The sequence below is a fragment of the Salvelinus alpinus genome, chromosome 36 (genome assembly GCF_045679555.1).
Source record: "Salvelinus alpinus chromosome 36, SLU_Salpinus.1, whole genome shotgun sequence".
In the NCBI taxonomy this organism is placed as follows: Eukaryota; Metazoa; Chordata; class Actinopteri; order Salmoniformes; family Salmonidae; genus Salvelinus; species Salvelinus alpinus.
In genome coordinates this window covers 9818762-9838405 of record NC_092121.1, presented here as the reverse complement: position 1 = coordinate 9838405, position 19644 = coordinate 9818762, and the positions used below count along the sequence as shown (strand labels likewise).

The 19644-nt window shown below is 39.1% G+C and overlaps 2 protein-coding genes across 7 annotated transcripts; one reads left to right on the top strand and one right to left on the bottom strand.

Moving 5' to 3' along the window:
• Positions 1–252: 252 nt before the first annotated feature.
• LOC139564800 (UNC93-like protein MFSD11) lies at positions 253–9157 on the bottom strand. 3 transcript variants are annotated; one of them, XM_071384631.1, is made up of 13 exons: positions 8595–9157; positions 7573–7628; positions 7304–7411; positions 7078–7157; positions 5018–5114; positions 4848–4906; positions 4507–4654; positions 4264–4313; positions 4032–4097; positions 3825–3950; positions 3548–3722; positions 3279–3414; positions 253–1238 (listed from the first exon to the last, which is right to left on the bottom strand). In XM_071384631.1, exons 1-13 carry the CDS (start codon positions 8682–8684, stop codon positions 1083–1085), a joined length of 1347 nt encoding a protein of 448 aa, XP_071240732.1. In that variant the 5' UTR covers positions 8685–9157; the 3' UTR covers positions 253–1082. The 3 variants fall into 3 exon arrangements, with proteins under 3 accessions (XP_071240732.1, XP_071240733.1, XP_071240734.1); XM_071384632.1 differs by having other exon boundaries at positions 7304–7318; positions 8595–8827; XM_071384633.1 differs by lacking the exon at positions 7304–7411 and having other exon boundaries at positions 8595–8827.
• LOC139564801 (ubiquitin domain-containing protein UBFD1-like) lies at positions 9118–12452 on the top strand. Of its 4 annotated transcripts, none has more exons than XM_071384634.1 (7): positions 9118–9264; positions 10068–10355; positions 10461–10669; positions 10799–10864; positions 11596–11701; positions 11790–11872; positions 12026–12452. In XM_071384634.1, exons 1-7 carry the CDS (start codon positions 9249–9251, stop codon positions 12134–12136), a joined length of 879 nt encoding a protein of 292 aa, XP_071240735.1. In that variant the 5' UTR covers positions 9118–9248; the 3' UTR covers positions 12137–12452. The 4 variants fall into 4 exon arrangements, with proteins under 4 accessions (XP_071240735.1, XP_071240738.1, XP_071240737.1 ...); XM_071384637.1 differs by having other exon boundaries at positions 11790–11921; XM_071384636.1 differs by having other exon boundaries at positions 11790–11926.
• Positions 12453–19644: the final 7192 nt, after the last annotated feature.

Below are 19644 nucleotides of genomic sequence, written 5' to 3'. Positions count from 1 at the left end.
AATGTGTATTGCATGTCGTTGTCCCACACAATAACCTCTGATATTGAATGTGCAATCTAGAACTTCAATTCCCAGTAAAAAATCAAGTGTTGCACTTGCCCAGTGACGTTTACCAACACTTAGGAAGACACAAACCCGAAGAAGAGGTACAAGTAAGCGCACTAGTTGATTTAAATTTTTAAAATCTGATTGTGTTTGTACCTTCTTGTTACCACAGAGGACAGGAACTCATTGCAAAAGGTTTCTTATACCATTTTTTAAAGTTTACAATAGACATTTGCTTTATTTATAACAAATACAAACCACCAAAACATTAACAGGCACTTAGTATGCATTACTGACAACATATTGATATGTAAAATATAAAAAATGGAAGTAAAAGGATACCATAAATGTTAATGCATATGGATGTATTTTTTAACTACTCTACTACATGCTATGGGTATGGAAAATAAGTTGTACAGTAATTGTATTATTATAAGACAATATAGTTTTTTTTTATCACTGGATAGCTCTTGTAAACTTTGGCATGGTGTATGTGGAGAATTGTCATAGATTAGGTTTGAACAATTTTGTCTGTCGATACACATTTCAACACAGCATTAAATTTGCCGGTATACATCAATATCGTTTCCCATACATAGCTAACGTGTTTTTGTCACTAATAACATATTTTCTCAAACTGTAAGATCATTTAATAAGCCTCAATATGAGCATTTCTTCTGTTTCTTTTGCATCTTAAATTCTAACAAACATCTAAAAACAATTCCATCACGTTATGAAATGTATGACGTATTATGACACTACCACAGAATTTGCAACAATGAGACTATCTTAAATTACAACCCTGAGAGCAATGCATAAAGACAGCTAATACATCAGGTGAGTGGTTACACCTTATATTACCTATACACAATCCTATTGGAAAAGTTTAAAAATGACATTTACTCATGATATAATTAGTGTGTTGTGCAAGATAAGTTAAAGCTAAGACATTGAAGGTGCAAAGTATCTTTCCTGTTAAAAAACCTAGAAATGTAAGTCTGACACCCATGACTGTGCCAGTGTTGAAATGACGGGTCCTAATATTCTTGTTGTAGGTCTACGGAGAAGTTCTGTATTCTTTCCACCATGAAGAAGCAGAGTGTTCCAGTGAAGCCCAAGATGACCATAATGAGCAGTTGCCATGTCAACAGCAAGTAGCCACTGTAGAAGAAGGCAACTGCTGCAAAAATGGACTGGCAAAGGAAAGAAGAAAACAAAAACATGTTGAAAGTAATACAAAGAGTTGACTTTGTGTTAATACTCTGTCACAGTAATGTATGAATTGTGTCTTAGATTGTGAGTTCTTACAGAATACTAATGTAATAAAAGAATTGGTACATACAGCTATAAAATAACAATAATGCATGTTTGTGTGGCTAAATAGACCGACACAAGAAGGCCTTCAATCGTCCTTCCCTCTAGTTATTCTTACAATATAACCACACAAGGGATACACTACCGGTCAAAAGTTTTAGAACACCTACTCATTCAAGGGTTTTTCTTTATTTTTACTATTTTATATATTGTAGAATAATAGTGAAGACATCAAAACTATGAAATAACACATATGGAATCTTGTAGTTACCAAAAAAATGTTAAACAAATCTAAATATATTTTATATTTGAGATTCTTCAAATAGCCACCATTTTCCTTGATGACAGCTTTGCACACTCTTGGCATTCTCTCAACCAGCTCACATGGAATACTTTTCCAACAGTCTTAAAGGAGTTCCCACATATGCTGAGCGCTTGTTGGCTGCTTTTCCTTCACTCTGCGGGTTGACTCATCCCAAACCATCTCAATTGGATTGAGGTCAGGGAATTGTGGAGGTCAGGTCACCTGATGTAGCACTCCATCACTCTCCCTTTTGGTAGACTAGCACTTACACAGCCTGGAGATGTGTTGGGTCGTTGAAAAACCAATGACAGTCCCACTAAGCCCAAACCAGATGGGATGGCGTACCACTGCAGAATGCTGTGGTAGCCATGCTAGTTAAGTGTACCTTGAATTCTAAATAAATCACAGACAGTGTCACCAGCAAAGCACCCCCACACCATAACACTTCCTCATCCATGCTTTACGATGGGAAATACACATGCGGAGATCATCCGTTCACCCACACCACGTCTCACAAAGACACGCCTGTTGGAACCAAAAATCTTCAATTTGGACTCCAGACCAAACGACACATTCCCACTGGTCTAATGCCCATTGCTCATGTTTCTTGGCCCAAGCAAGTCTCTTCTTCTTATTGGTGTCCATTAGTAGTGGTTTCATTGCAGCAATTCGACCATGAAGGCCTGATTCACACAGTCTCCTCTGAACTGTTGATGTTGAGGTGTCTGTTACTTGAACTCTGTGGAGAATTTATTTGGGCTGCAATTTCTGAGGCTGGTAACTCTAATGAACTTACCCTCTGCAGCAGAGGTAACTCTGGGTCTTCCGTTCCTGTGGCGGTCCTCATGAGAGCCAGTTTCATCATAGCGCTTGATGGTTTTTGCAACTGCAGTTTAAGCAACTTTCAAAGTACTTGAAATGTTCCATATGGACTGAACTTCATGTCTTAAAGTAATGATGGACAGTCGTTTCTCTTTTGAGCTGTTCTTGCCATAATATGGACTTGGTCTTTTTTTCCCCCTTTTTTCCCCCTTTATTTAACCAGGTTGAGAACAAGTTCTCAGAACAAGTTCTCTTTTACCAAATAGGGCTATCTTCTGTATACCCCCTTACCTTGTCACAACACAATTGATTGGCTCAAACACATTAAGGAAAGAAATTCCACAAATAACTTTTAAGGAGGCAAACCTGTTAATTGAAATGCATTCCAGGTGACTACCACATGAAGCTGGTTGAGAGAATGCCAAGTGTGTGCAAAACTGTCATTGCAAAGGGTGGCTATTTGAGGAATCTCAAATATGAAATATATATTTTGATTGGTTTCACACTTTTTTTGTGACTACATGATTCCATGTGTGTTATTTCATAGTTTTGATGTCTTCACTATTATTCTACAATGTGGAAAATAGTAAAAATAAAGAAAAACCCTTGAATGAGTAGCTGTTCTAAAACTTTTGACCGGCAGTGTACATCAGCCTACGCAATACCTAAACAACAGCCATAAGTTATTAATGAACTATACTGCAATGAACTACACCCAGCTCACCACAGAATCAGTTGCTGGTACATATGTTTTAGTAAACGATCAGCTGTATCAAACTCTCTCGGGGGTTACCTGGATGAATTTGAAGATGGCAAAAGCAGGCGCGCTTTGCTCAGCATAAACACGCCCCAAGATGCTGTACAGTTGAGTGTTGAAACAGCTGTCACCGAGTCCAAGCAGGAAACTACACAGCAATGCGATGGAGATACTAGGAAACAGATAGGAGACGCTCAACTGTGAGGGGGTTACAACAGGTCGTTTTCAACTGACATGATTTCTGATTAATATTTAAACAATATACAGCCCTGCTTTTATTGTTTTTTTTTATATTAAAACGATACCTTGGTGTCAGATATGGCTTGTTCAGTGTGCTAGTTTTTAAAACCACAGGGGCATCATCTGGGATGTTGAGGTAGATCAAGTAGAAGGCGACAAAATGGACGACCATCCCCAGGAAGACTACAGATGTCCGTCTGAATCGGTTGTTCTTACATGCTAGTCCAAAGACGCCTCCACCTGACAAATCACATCAGATTACTGTCAAACTAGTTCCTTGTTAGATAGTAACACCAACATAAGAGTGATGGGTAAAAGTTACACTGGGCAACACAAACCTACCAACTATCTCTCCAATCCCCACCACGATTCCGGAGATCCCAATCAAGCCTTTAGCTGCCGCTCCAAACTCTGTTGTTGCCCCGATACATGTCCCATACACACCACTGTAGAAAGATAGCTCCAGACCTACGATGACAACACGCTGCTAAAAACACTATTCCTCAGGGAAATGTGTGGACTTTTGGTTGTGCAGTACAATCTACTTACCACTGTATGCCATGCAACAGCTCAGGAGCAATATGGTTTTGGTTTTGAGCAGTTGCAGGATTGTCTCTGAAGAGAAGGAGACACACAAGGAATTACTTTGGATGACTAACAGGATAGTAAACAGTGAAACAACAACATAAACGAGGTAACAGAGGTGTCCTTTAACCCAACGAAATAGATCAGTGATTGATTGTATAAAAACGAATGTGCCTGTGAAGCTACATTAACTTACTGAACTCTGACTTTGCATCTTGTACTGCAGAGTTGGCTCTTTGCTCATACCTGCCAAACATTAAGATGGAAAATGATCAAATTAGCAAGACAAATACATTATTTATTTTCAATACTGTGATATTCAAATTCATAGCAGAATGAATAACCACCATTTAAAACAGAGACACCAACGCTGTGCCATGGATTCCCATTGGAATAAGGGTACAGTGAGAAAGTACTGTCAATTAATTAGGAAACTAACATCATGCGAGACGAGAGCAAAGGCTGGCCTTCCTCCTCATTGAGCATCTCCTCTTCTGTTGGAAGAGTCTTTCTCAGAACCAGGAAGCTGAGTGTTCCCAGCACTGAGGTAACCAGCAGACCTGTAAAGATAGTCTTTCTGCTCCTATCTGAGAGGGACATCAAGAACAAAGGAAACAGTGTCAAACAGAGAACACACACCATTACTAAGCAGGGCAACAATATTCTAAGGACATATGAGTCATATCCTAAATGAAAACAAAGATGCAATTGCAAGTTTTCATTAATGTTAGTTCTATTTTCTCTATATTTTCCCATTGGATGATCTTCACATGCACATACCTGATATTTCTAGCCTTCCATTCCAATCAAAATAAATGTAAAGATTGCCAAATAACATGCTGAAAAAGAAAACAATGTGTTACAATTACACCTTCTGCTCTAGGCCACCAAATAATGGAAATGACTGCCATTATTATATAGCCTACCATTAATATATACTATTAATATACCTGCACTGTAAAAGGGCCCAAAACATCCCTGTGTTCCTATTGATGGTGGAAGCATCAGAGTTCTCCACAAGGAAGTGTCCTTGGGCTGTCCAAAGCACTGATGAAAGGAATACAAAGAGTGAGTGAGAGAGGCTGATTAGGAACTGCAGATGTAATGAATAGAGATGGTTGCTATTTGATGACATTTGAATAGATCAAAATGCATTATCGGGGAACTATTCAGGGAAAATGTGTCCATTTTGTTTAGCACAAAACTAACATTATCAAAAATTCGGTTCATCTGCCCTAAGAATTCTCATTTAGCTCTCCCATTTGTAAAATGTTTGCTTTGCTTGCGATCAGAGATAACGAACATAACCCAAGCATTTCCCTTTTCTGTAAATCATTAACAAGCTCCATTTCAGACATCATAACCATGGTAACCTTTGTCCAATGCTCAGCAACTGACAAGACAGACTCAATACTCTTTACCATGCATACAGGACATATGCTCCTTCTTGATTTGATCTGCCGTACCCATATTGATAACTGTTTCTAATACTGTGTAATTACTATGGCATTTGATCTATTTACAATTTACAAATCATTATTCCGACAGCAAAAAATGGGTAAACTCAGTTTACAAATTTGTTAGGAATGAATGGCATGCGTAAGAGAATAGCAGACTCCAGAGGAGTCTTTGGATTGGATTAGGCATATGCACAAAGAGGTGAAACATACACTACGTGACCGAAAGTATGTGGACACCTTCTCGTTGAACATTTCATTCCAAAATCATGGGCATTAATACAGAGTTGGTCCTTCCTTTGCTGCAATAATAGCCTCCACTCATCTGGAAAGGCGTTCCACTAGATGTTGAGACATTGCTGCGGGGACTTGCTTCCATTCAGCCACAAGAGCATTAGTGAGGTTGGGCGTGATTAGGCCTGGCTAACAGTCAGCATTCCAATTCCTCCCAAAGGTGTTTGTTGCGGTTGAGGTCAGGGCTCTGTGCAGGCCAGTCAAGTTCTTCCACACCGGTCTCAACAAACCATTTCTGTATGGACCACGGGGCATTGTGCACAGGGGCATTGTCATGCTGAATTAGGAAAGTACCTTCCCCAAACTGTTGCCAAAAGTTAGAAGCACAGAATTGTCTAGAATGTCATTGTATGATGTAGCGTTAAGATTTCTCTTCAAGTAAATGGTCTAGCCAGAACCATGAAAAACAGCCCCAGACCATTATTCCTCCTCCACCAAACTTTGCACTAAGCATTCGGACAGGTAGTGTTCTCCCGGCATTCGCCAAACCCAGATTCGTCCATAAGACTGTCATATGGTGATGCGTGATTAATCCCTCCAGAGAACTCGTTTCCACTGCTCCAGAGTCCAAAGACAGCGAGCTTTACACCACTCCAGCCGACACTTGGCATTGCACATCGTGATCTTAGGCTTGTGTGCGGCTGCTCGGCGATGGAAACCCATTTCATGAAGCTCCCGAAAGAACAGTTCATGTGCTGATGTTGCTACCAGAGTTTGGAAACTCGGTAGTGAGTGTTGCAAGCAAGGATGATTTTTACACACTACGTGCTTCAGCAATCGGCAGTCCTGCTCTGTGAGCTTGTGTGCCCTCCCACTTCGCGCCTGAGCCGTTGTTTCTCCTAGACGTTTCCACTTCACAATAACAGCACTTACAGGGCAGAAATTTGAAGAACTAACTTGTTGGAAAGGTGGCATCCTATGACGGTGCCACGTTGAAAGTCACTGAGCTCTTTAGTAATGCGATTCTATTGACAATGGGTCGCTATGGAGACTGCATGGCGGTGTGCTCGATTTTATACACCTGTCAGCAACGGGTGTGGCTGAAATAGACAGATCTACTAATTTGAAGGGGTTTCCACATACAGACCTTTGTATATATAGTGTTTATGACTTTATACCAAACTGTCATGTAAATCATGAGAGTTCAATGTAAAAACATATTTGTACCAATATGTAATGATGTGAATGATTCTGTAGTCGGGGAATGTTAACCAGATACCAGAGGGAACAAAGGAGAGATCCCATGAAACTGGACTTACTGGCTGCTCCTATGCCGATTAGTACTGAGGTGAAGTAAAAGGACCATGTTGATGGGGTGATGAATACAGCTACGTAACCACTATGAAAAAGAATGGAACCATAACAAACAACAGCACATGACCTTGTTATAACTAGACAACTACTTCAGACAGAAATATCAATCAACTACTGACCTGCAAATAGAAAATGAATGGGGGTAATTCCTTTAGAATTCTTGATACTCACCTGTAAAGAATTCCACTGAAACACATTGTAAACTGTGGTCCAATTATTGCAACAACAGTTGGAGCTAACAAATTTGAAAACGAAAAAATTCCATAGATGATTCCAAGGCTGTTGTACAAGGACAGAAAGAAAACAGTACAGTAGGAAAAAGTTTAGTGTCTGGTATAAGGGTCAATGATTCTGAAAGACGCACATTATCTCCCCCACTCTTTTCGCTGGGATAATGTGGTTTTCAAATATTTAGCCTATGGTAACACCATCCAACTCACCTGTGATAACCACTTCCAGTGAAGGTATCATTGTCCAGGCTTTTAACTATGGTTTGCTATAAAATAGAGGAGAAATGGGATATTAATGTGAGCGAGCATATGAACATAGAAAATATGTTCTCAAATATTGCTGCCACCACTACCAATGTGCCCTGTGGATATTGACCTTTACAATTACTAATTTGAGTAATTCCTTTGGCATGACAATCTATTGACTGATGAAGAAATTGGAAACACAAGATGCGTCTGACCCAGGACTCCTCCAACAATGCACCACTGACAAGGCTGCTGAGGACATCATGCTGGAAGATGCAGAGGGAAATAAACTGATGCAATTTATCATGGGGTAAAAGTTCTTAAACTTGAGAGTCAAAGGCAATGGACTTGAAAAAAGCAAAGCATAACTGCAAAATGACAACAATTCCAATCCAATTTTATTGGTCGCATTCCCATATTTAGCAGATGTAGCGAAATGCTTGCGTTCCTAGCTCCAGCAGTGCAGTAATATCTAACAATTCACAACAATACACACAGATCTAAAAGTAAAAGAATGGAATTAAGAAATATATAAATATTGATGTACCATGAATGATAAACAATTATGACATGTCTAATGTAACCAGTTTTAAGATATCAAACAGCTACCAACATTCGATAGCAGTTATCAATGGGTAACAACTGCCCATTGTCTCAAGTTAAATTGACTATTTAGCAAAAAAAAAAACTGATCAGTCAATATATTACAAACATGTCAAATGACAACAGATATTATATTTCTGATTAATTAAGAGTATGTAGCCTACATGACATGTAATTTGAAGGGGAGATGTCAAACAGCTGTCAATTTCAGATAAATTAGCTAGCTCGGGAAGTTGCTAGTATCTGAAATATGATTGAGTAGGCGTGAATTGTCTCCAGTGATATTGACTCTAGCAAACAAAACAAATTACCAGTGAATATAGTTTGCCTAGGTAACGACTTCAGCTACGGTCACACAAGTGAAAGTGTGTTCTTTGACTTACTTCAATGTTTCCACAGGTGGTGAAGGCAGTGAAAATTAACAGAAATCCTAGTCCCAGAATGACAACGTTGTAAATCCTGAGGTCTGCCATGATTATATTATTCTTGCACCACCTCTTGGTAGATGTCCCAGGTCGCTACACAGCACTCAATGCAATGAGATCAGATTATTCCAACAGTTACACTTCTTGCGTCGACCAGACATTTCTGAGATGGCTAAGCAAATACATAAAGCATAGAATATAGCTAGAGACCCCCAGGCTTTTGTTGGACAAGCACTTTTCGGCTACTCTTCTTCAAAAGTCCATATGGTAACTTTTCTTCCGCACGCTCTCTCTGTCAATAAATTATCAGCACGAGCCAATTCAACATAACCCTACCATTAGCACATTTGGTAGATTGTTGTAGTTAGTAGGCTATGTATCTAATAGCTAGCAAGCGACGTTTCTCGTGATCGCATACAATACGACCCAGCTTTATGTCGTTGTTGTGAGGGGGGGACGGGGGACGGACGGACGGGGGGGGGCTTTCATTAGAAACCAAGCATACCGTTGAGATTTATCAAACGCTTTACAGTCAATGGAAGCCCCGTAGGACCAATACACGTCAGCGTGTACGTTTCCCAGCAGTCTCACTTCATATTGTACACAATCATCATGGCGACCCAGGATGGTAGGTATTGAAAAAATATAATGCTATGCTTTCCCACATATCTATGCGGTGCAATTTAGCAATTTTCAATTCATTAATGTAGGCGTTTAATTGTATTTCTGGCGTTGGTGCAAATTCAACATGTCAATGGGATTTAAAATCATATTTTCTTCATAATCCAATGTTCGCCCGGTTATCCTGGTCACTGGCTAGCTGCTAGCCAACCATATTTAGCTAGCTAACGTTAGCTCTTTCGATTTTGTTACATAGCCAAAATAACTAGAGCTACTGTTACATAAGTTGTAATTTGATTCTAGAAACCTAGGGCAAATGTAATAAGTGTAGCTATCACTATGTTATTTTGTAGCTATCAACATTAGCTATATTAGGCATTTATAAGCTAGCAAGTTATATTAAATAGCTAGCCAACTCTATCTGACTGCAAATGTAGCTTGGTTGTGTCAGCTAACTTAGCTAGCATGACTAGGTAGCTAGCAAGTTAGCGCTATTTGCAAATAAGCTACAGTAGCTCGCTAACAGCCACGTGAGATGTCAGACTTAGCTAACGTGGCTAAACGACCCACAGAATACCAAATAGGTCAACCAGCCAGTTGCTTGCAGCTGCTTTGTCATAACAAATGAACTGCATGAAGCCATACTTGCTAGTTATTACTTGGCTGAGGAGACTTAATGTGACAAACTATTCCCAGACATTGAGTTTTGACCAACTATGGCTTTGACATAGCTGTGCCTGGCTGAGAATTCTTGTGGAGCTGAGAATTGTCAGCCAACGTTAAGCTATGCCTTTCATAATCCTTTCATAGGAAGTGAAGAAGTCGTAATGGAAACTGAAGCCACGTTGAAAGAGCCACAACCACTGTGTGAAAATGTTGGCAAAGGGAATGCTGAAGTATTGGAAACTGTGTCTCGGACAGATAATGCCGGGGAAAGCTCTTCAACTCAGGACCCTACTGTCAGCAATGGAGATGACAGTGATGAAGGAAAGGAGATGGTGGATCTAAAGATTATTTGGAACAAGAATAAGTATGATCTCAAAATTCCGTTAGATGGCACTGGAGCCAAACTGAAAGAGCGAATCCATTCACTCACTGGTAAGTAGTTGTTTAGGCTTGCGTACTAACTACTTGGATATGTATAACAGTCACAGTGTTGATTAATGTCTCTCAACCACCCTTTCTTTTTCTCTATGTTAATAGGTCTTCCACCTGCTATGCAGAAGGTGATGTACAAAGGCCTGCTACCAGAAGATAAGACACTACGTGAAATTAAAGTTACAAATGGTGCAAAAATAATGGTGGTTGGATCTACAATAAATGATGTACTAGCTGTAAATACTCCAAAAGAGGTTATTCAGCAGGAAGTTAAAGCTGAAGAAAACAAAAAGGAACCTTTGTGTCGGCAAAAAGTAGGACTTTTCAACGTCTTTTGAGTTCCATATTTGTAAATAAACAACTTATTTGCCCAAGGTATAGTCACAGGTTATGATATTTTTTATTCAACTGTGAACTTAAAATAATAATGTATTGAATTTCAGCAACACAGAAAGGTGTTGGACAAAGGCAAACCAGAGGACATAATGCCATCTGTTAAAGGAACGAAGGTGAGTATTTTCAACAAAACCCTAATGATGGTTGGGAAAGTATGCTTTTAATGGTTGTTTTACACTGAGTATACCAAGCATTAGGAACACCTTCCTAATATTGTTGCAGCCCCTGTCCCTTTGCCCCCAGAACAGCCTCAATTCCTTGGGGAATGGACTCTCAAGGTGTCCACAGGGATGCTGGCCCATGTTGACTCCAGTGATTCCCACAGTTGGCAAGTTGGCTGGATGTCCTTTTGGTAGTGGAATATTCTTGATACACACGGGATACTGAGTGTGAAAAACCCAGCAGCGTTGCAGTTCTTTACACAAACCGGTGCGCCTGGCACCTACTACCATACCCCATTCAAAGGCACTTCAATCTTTTGTCTTGCTTGTTCACCCTCTGAATGGCACACATACACAATCCATTTCTCAATTGTCTCAAGGCATAAAAATCCTTCTTTAACCTGTCCTCCCTTTCATCTACACTGAATTTAAGTGGATTTAACAAGTGACATCATTAAGGGATCTTAGAATGACCAGGTGAATCCAAGTGAAAGCTATGTCATGGAAAAAGCAAGTGTTCCTAATGTTTTGTATATTCAGTGTATATTGCCCTGTTTGTAATTTTCTCACAGATATTTCCACTGGAACACTATCACGGTCAGGAGTTTGGAGATGGTTCATTGTGAATTACTTCCTTGTTCTTCCACTAATGACCAGCAAGTGATCTCTCATTTGTTACACAGGAACGCTTACCAACAGTGCCTTTAGCTGGAATGTACAACAAATCTGGTGGAAAAGTTCGTCTCACCTTCAAACTGGAACAAGATCAACTGTGGATTGGAACTAAGGGTGAGATGACCCCCTGGTTTGGTTGGATTGTGTATAAGGAAAAAGTGTTATGGCACTCACCCTTATCTGTGTATATTCTCTCCTACAGAGAGGACAGAGAAAATCCCAATGGGCTCCATCAAACATGTGGTGACTGAACCCATTGAAGGCCATGAGGATTATCACATGATGGTAACACGTTTCCTTACTACAAACTGCACAAGCCAGAATGGCAGTTGATGTAATGTATGTTTTTTTTCCATAAACACATACATTATTTTGTTAAAAGTAGATATCTTACTGGCATTTATGGTGCAATTAATTTTCTGTCATTCACTTTCCTAGGCGTTTCAGTTGGGTCCAACAGAAGCCTCTCAGTATTGGGTCTACTGGGTGCCAATTCAGTTTGTTGATGCAATCAAAGACACAGTCCTTGGAAAGTGGCAGTATTTCTAATGTGCCTCTATTATTGACATTGAAGAACTGTGATCTAGAACAGGAACATATGAAAATGGGGATCTGGAGACAACAAGGAGTCCTAAGGAACTTAACATTGAAGCATATTAGAAGCAAACTGAAGGATGCCTAAGGACTAATCATATTATTTGGGGTTTCAAGTGCACTATGAGGCAGCATCATATTCCTCAGCCCAGTTCATCGTTCATTTTTTTTGCGCAAACCCAAGGGAAAACAATAAAACTAAATGTACAGAGATTGCTGATGCATTTCTCAGTTATTCTTAAAGTAATAAAATATATTTAAGAAAAAACCATATAGCTGCACTGGTATGGTAGCCTATGTTTATTTATTCTATGGCTCAACACAAGCAAACTTGCCAAAGTTGAATACGGTTTCTAATGGTCTCAAGATATTGGTTTACCTGTAGTCATGATAAATGTTCATGTTAACAGAAATTATTGAAACATCTAATGGAATTTATGAAGATTCCCTCAGCAGAAATAGATCACTATATAACTTAAAGTAGTAAGAAACTTACTCATGTAAGTTTTGCTATGTACAATCATTTGTAGTTGAGGTGGGATTTCTGTTGATTATTTAAGAAGAAGGGTGGGTGCTGTGGAATAATCTCACAGATGTTTCTTTTCAGCATCAGGCCAGACATTGAGCATTACTGCAATCCAGTGTCATGCTATCATGAGGCCTCTGTCACATGCAAAGGGAATTAGTATAATCACATGGTTTAGATCAGGGATGGGCAACTGTTGGGGGCCACAAAAAATCTGAACTCATGGGCCGCAGTTTTTATTTAACCTTTATTTAACCAGGTAGGCAAGTTGAGAACAAGTTCTCATTTACAACTGCGACCTGGCCAAGATAAAGCAAAGCAGTTCGACACATATAACAACACAGAGTTACACATGGGGTAAAACAAACGTACAGTGAATAATACAGTAGAAAAATAAGTCTATATACAATGTGAGCAAATGAGGTGAGATAAGGGAGGTAAAGGCAATAAATAGGCCATGGTGGCGAAGTAAATACAATATAGCAATTAAAACACTGGAATGGTAGATTTGACAGTAGATGAGTGTGCAAAGTAGAAATACTGGGGTACAAAGGAGCAAAACAAATAAATACAGTAGGGGAAGAGGTAGTTGTTTGGGCTATTTATAGATGGGCTATGTACAGGTGCAGTGATCTGTGAGCTGCTCTGACAGCTGGTGCTTAAAGCTAGTGAAGAAAAGAAAGTCCCCACCATCACCACATTAGCAGCCTCCCTCTTGACAGCGGATATGTCATTTTCCTTTAGAGTTTATTTAGTACAATTCTACACATTTTGTGATAGGGTATAGAGAAAGTGTTGCTGTTTTAAAGCAAGTTTGCTGCAATCCTACACATTTTGTCATGTTTCAGAGAGAAGATCTTGCAATTATATAACACATTTTTATATAATTCTACAAATTTTGCCCTGGGGCAAAGAGGAAAACTTACTGTTTTACAGCAAATTTCCTGTAATTCTACACATTTTGCCATAGGGTGGACAGAGATAAATGTTTTTTAAATGATATCTGAGTAAGACTGACTAACAAAATCAATGGGGGCCTCCCGGACGGTAAATCGACCATGATTACTAAGTTTAGATACTGTAGCTGGCCGCTAGACTAATTTACCAGTCTAAAAATGGTTAGCTGAAATGGGCTATGTGAGTGACTATCAGTGACTGACATAACAAGAGAAAAACTGCTAATGCTCAACCAAATTTTGAAATTGCACTTTGTGTATTCTACTATTCTAGCTTGCAACAGTAACTGAGACACCCACTGAATTAAAAATACATTTGATCCGAGGGCCCATCCCTGGTTTAGATGCACTATGCTGTTCCTACAGGAGAGGGCCACAATGTCACACTTTTACATTTCTTGTTCATAGCAATATCATCTGCCGTGGGTATAATTTCTCAGAAATGCAAAGGCCTTAATGTATTTAATACAGATAAGAACTGGTAACTGCAACATTCATATACATTGTTTTATTTAATTCAAACACTGAAAAGCATACAAAGTCCAAGTTTGCTTTGCATTTTCCAATGTCCATACAAATTTCCAAAGTATAAAAATGTATTTTTTCAAATCTGTAAAAAATGTACAGACACTTTAAAAGCAAATAACTGAAATAAGTTGTTTGGGACTGGCATTGTAGTGATATTAACTGGTTATACCTTTGCCAGTAATAAGGTCATCAACTGAGCAGATATTGAACTAAATGTCAATTAAGCAACTAGCTTATAAGAACATATCAGTGTTGTCTAGCGTTAAAAAACATATCATATTGCAACCATCTCTTGGAGTTGTCAGAGAACCGTCAATTTAAACATTGTACTTGACGTACAACTATGATGCTGAAAATGATAATATTACAATATACAGTTGTTATAATAATACTTCCGTTTCCAGTCTATGAATAATGAGTACTTTTTATTGACATCGACATGGCTAGAGAAAGACCTGACCCTTTAACCCAGGTGGCTCCAAGTTTCCAGTAAAGATCATCACCCTTTCGTATACTCAATGGGTTATTATTCATCCTTGGTTGTATCTCCTCAGACCTTATTAATATAAAAAATGCACCTAAGTGGTCAGCAAATGCAGTCCAGTAGTCTTTACACATTTTCATAATAATGATTCAATCTGATTGCGCAAACAGCCCTCTCTTGTCAGTATATTTGTGACATCGTACAACCTGGTTTAATGGCTCTTTCAAACTACCAAACGTTGTAATGTAGAATCTCTGAAACATGGTCAATGATTTTGTGTTATATTAGCTATACAGTAGTGAATAAATTACACTGAAAAAATATATAAACGCAACATGCAACAATTTCAAAGATTTTACTGAGTTACAGGTCATATATTGAAATAAATTCATAGATTTCACATGACTGGGGAATACAGATATGCATCTGTTGGATACCTTAAAGGCATGACTATGGGCCTCAGGATCTCGTCACAGTATCTCTGTGCATTCAAATTGCCATCAATAGAATGCAATTTTGTTTGTTGTCTGTAGCTTATGCCTGCCCATACCATAACCCCACCGTCACCATGGGGCACTCTGTCCACAATGTTGACATCCGCAAACCGCTCGCCAACACGACACCATACACGTCGTCTGCGGTTCTGAGGCCGGTTGGATGTATTGCAAAATCCTCCAACAATGTTGGAGGCGTCTTATGGTAGAGAAATGAACATACAATTCTCTGGCAACAGCTCTGGTGGACATTTCTGCAGTCAGCATGCCAATTGCACCCTCCCTCAAAACGTGTGACGTGTGGCATTGTGTTGTGTGACAAAACGGCACATTTTACAGTGGGTTTTTAATGGCCCCAGCACAAGGTGCACTTATGTAATGATCATGCTGTTTAAACAGCTTCTTGATATGCCACACCTGTCAAGTGGATTGATTATCTTGTCAACAGAGAAATGCTTACTAACAGGGATGTAAACAAATAAGTGCACAAAATTTGAGAGAAATACGCTTATTTTTTTATTTTTTTCTCCCCTTTTCTCCCCAATTTTCGTGGTATCCAATCGCTAGTAATTACTATCTTGTCTCATCGCTACAACTCCCGTACGGGCTCGGGGGAAACGAAGGTCGAAAGCCACGCGTCCTCCGAAGCACAACCCAACCAAGCCGCACTGCTTCTTAACACAGCGCGCCTCCAACCCGGAAGCCAGCCGCACCAATGTGTCGGAGGAAACACCGTGCACCTGGCCCCCTTGGTTAGCGCGCACTGCGCCCGGCCCGCCACAGGAGTCGCTGGAGCGCGACGAGACAAGGATATCCCTACCGGACAAACCCTCCCTAACCCGGACGACGCTAGCCCAATTGTGCGTCGCCCCACGGAGCTCCCGGTCGCGGCCGGCTGCGACAGAGCCTGGGCGCGAACCCAGAGACTGGTTGCTCAGCTAGCACTGCGATGCAGAGAAAACGCTTTTTGTGTGTATCGAACATTTCAGAGATCTTTTACTTCAGCCCATGAAACATGGGATCAACACTTTACATGTTGCGCTTATATTTTTGTTCAGTGTAGTTAAAAAATGGCCCCAAATCACTACAGGCAGCAGTGTTAGCAGCACTTATTCGACAGTCAATGGTTGCCTAACTAGTGTGTACCATAATCCATTATCAACAGTCTCCCTCATCTATATAAAGTTCCAAAGCTCAAACAAAAGGTAGATATGAGTGTTGGACATCTTTCTTTTTACAGGCCAAAGAGTACCATCCAATATGCCACGTACAAACCTCATATGTTGTCTAAGTGAGAGACTCTACCAGGTTTTTGTTAATGTGTTATGAGGAAAAAGCTACAACAATTTTGAGCATGTTGATTTTCCTCAGGTAAACCAATAATTTTTTTTACAAAGGAAATGTACTTCTGTTCATGTGATTCATTTATGGTTACTACTTAAAGTATGTTGATTGAGCTTCACTGCTTGAAATGTAAAGGAATAAAAACGATAATTGTTTACATTTATGATGATGTTTTGTAATTCTTAGTATAAAAATGGTCTAAGTGGGATGCCATAGGCTAGGGACATTTCTTATGCCATGTCCTATAGAGATCATGCACACTGAAAGGTGATCTAATCAGTAGTTCAAAAGGTTTATTGTAAGACTTTCACCACAAAGATACACTTGTTCAGGTTAATTTGAGACAGTAGAGCAGTGGACTTTTAATGGGTAACGTCCAGACATAAAATATTAAAAGTTGAACATTAGATGCAACGTCTTTTATAACAGGTGTTTTTGTTTGCCACTGGTTTCCACCCTAAAGAAGAATGTTGTTAAAGGACGCGGTCGGGTCAGGAAGTGACCTCATGAAACCTTCTTTCCATCTCGTTACCTGACAGGACACACCCTTGTTTCATTTTCTTAACCAAAAATAATGAAGATTTGATTTGATGATATGATCGACTACTGTAGCTACATCGGGCTTGTCCAGTTTGAAAGGGACTTTTGTATACCAAATGGAATGCTCAAGTGCTTGTTTTACAACACTCTTGTCAGACCACATACTTTTCACATGATAAATGGAAACCAGCCAGCCCAATGTCTGTTTTGTATATAACTATGTTTCAGCATAAGGTGTTTTACCATTGCACATTTTGTTATGGAGACTGCACATACTCAATGATAGTTACAGTGTCATAGAAACTATTCACCCTTCTTACACAGTTGTCACATGTTCAGTGGCTTACAGCCTGGGCTTTCAATGCATTTCAATTATGTGCATTTCCCACTGAACTACTCAACCTAGAAATGATTGAAAATGTGTTGTTTTTCAAAACAAACTTGCATGTTTGCGGTTAATTCAGATCTGTATTTAATCATCACGTTCACCAGTCTCATTACAATTAGTAAATGTTTTTTTGTGTTTAATAATCGTTTCTAAGGAGACAGTAATGCATAACAAAAACAAAAAAATTGCATAACCTTAACTATCAGTGAGACAGTCTTGCAGTTCTCATGAAGATTGTTATGAGATTATCACAATGTCCTAGACCTACACCAAGTAACATGACCTCTCCTCCTAGATGCACATTTTCTGATAGCTTCATCAGAGACACGTTACTTAACCTAACCCACTGTTGTCTAAGAACGTAATCCTTCTGAACCCACAAACATACAGCAGTAGCCTATTGTATTTTGTGAATGTTGTCAACCATTTAAATCTATGTCAACCTTTTTAATGAATATCCTTGTAGCTTTTGGAACTGCCACCTTGACAGAATACACTTTTACTAATATCTAGGTCCCCAGACTGATGTGTTGCGCATAACTTGAAATTCCAACAGTTAAAACATTGGAAGATGTTTGAAGCATGATATTGTGTAACCAAAGTGGTGACATTAATGACTATCTAACCTAAATCGTTTTGCGATAAACATATTACTGTAAAATAGTGTAATCTTTCATCCCAATAAGGGTCTTAGTGCATATGTCCTATGTCCTAAATCATGTTCTCTGGTACTGTAACTTGAGATTCAGTGTCACATTCTTGTGTGACGTTCACAACCCGCATGGTGTTGTTCATAGTTTTGTAAAGTACAAGAACTTGGTAATCTGTAATCACCTTCTTAACAACCCTCATACAAATAGGGTCTTGCAATGCATTGTTTTCTCTCACCAAGGAGAATGCATTGTTTGATTGTGTTTCTTGATCCAGTTTGTTCAAGTTTAAACCTATAATTGTCATTCACAATCACATTGTTTTCATTTTAAGTACCTACTGGAACTTAGTGTACTGTACACATTACCTACACATTACTTTGGATTTACGTAGTTTTCTATTTACTTATAAGTTCCCAGTATATTTGTCACAGAATGCCCCTTGAAACCCCCCATGTTAACCACACTAAACCACCTTTGGCAAAAGAAGGCAAAGAAGATTAGCAGAAAAATGACATGTCTATAATGAGCAGTAAAGCAGTGTCAATTCAAAGTGATGTTGGCCCTGTATTTATTATGTAGAGTAGAAGCTGAAGACGAACACTCAACAAATGTTAATGAGGTACATATTAACAGATCATCAACTTAGAAAAATGTTAAGAAAGTAACACAATCTATAATATTCCTAGATGTTCTGTCTATTACATAATTGAACCAATGTTTTGGCACAGAGTGCCTTCGGCAGTGTCATAAAGGTTCAGTCATACAATTAAATAAAAACTAGGCTTTACAGAGTGCACATTTCTTTATTTTTGGCCTTGTGTTTGTTTCGTATAAATATACCCTAGCCTGGAGAAAAAAGAGATGCTGTGTTGTTGGATCAATATTTACATTGTTTTCTTTACATATTACAAATTCATTATCATTTTCTTGTATTATACTGTATTCACAGAGTGTACAAAACATTAGGAACACCTTTCTAATATTAAGTTGCACCCCCTTTTGCCCTCAGAATAGCCTCAATTTGTCGGGGCATGGACTCTACAAGGTGTTGAAAGCATTCCATTAGGGATGCTGGCCCATTTTGACTCCAATGCTTCCCACAGTTGTGTCAAGTTGGCTGGATTTCCTTTCGGTGGTGGACCATTCTTGATACACACCAGAAACTGTTGAGCATGAAAAACCCAGCAGTGTTGCAGTTCTTGACACACTCAAACCGGTGCCTGGCACCTACTACCATACCCCATTCAAAGACACTTCAATATTTTGTCTTGCCCATTCACCCTCTGAATGGCACACATACACAATCTCAATTGTCTCAAGGCTTAAAAATACTTCATTAACATGTCTCTTCCCCTTCATCTACACTGATTGAAGTGGATTTAACAAGTGACATCAATAATGGATCATAGCTTTCACCTGGATTCACCTGGTCAGTCTATGTCATGGAAAAAGCAGGTGTTCCTAATGTTTTGTACACTCAGTGTACATGTATGCAAAAACATGTACTGGAAGAATTACTTTTTGAATCATTTTGTCAGTTTATTTATCCA

Bases quoted from the DNA above. Each gene is read 5' to 3' on its own strand.
- LOC139564800 (XM_071384631.1), bottom strand. From the start codon at position 8,684: ATGGCAGACCTCAGGATTTACAACGTTGTCATTCTGGGACTAGGATTT. The intron at 4,314-4,506 runs GTTAGTTTCCTA...AATGTTTGGCAG, and splicing joins TTGCTCTCGTCTCGCATGAT to GTATGAGCAAAGAGCCAACT. The intron at 4,098-4,263 runs GTAAGTTAATGT...CCTTCTCTTCAG, and splicing joins AGATGCAAAGTCAGAGTTCA to AGACAATCCTGCAACTGCTC.
- LOC139564801 (XM_071384634.1), top strand. The intron at 10,356-10,460 runs GTAAGTAGTTGT...CTATGTTAATAG, and splicing joins GCGAATCCATTCACTCACTG to GTCTTCCACCTGCTATGCAG. The intron at 10,865-11,595 runs GTGAGTATTTTC...TTTGTTACACAG, and splicing joins CATCTGTTAAAGGAACGAAG to GAACGCTTACCAACAGTGCC.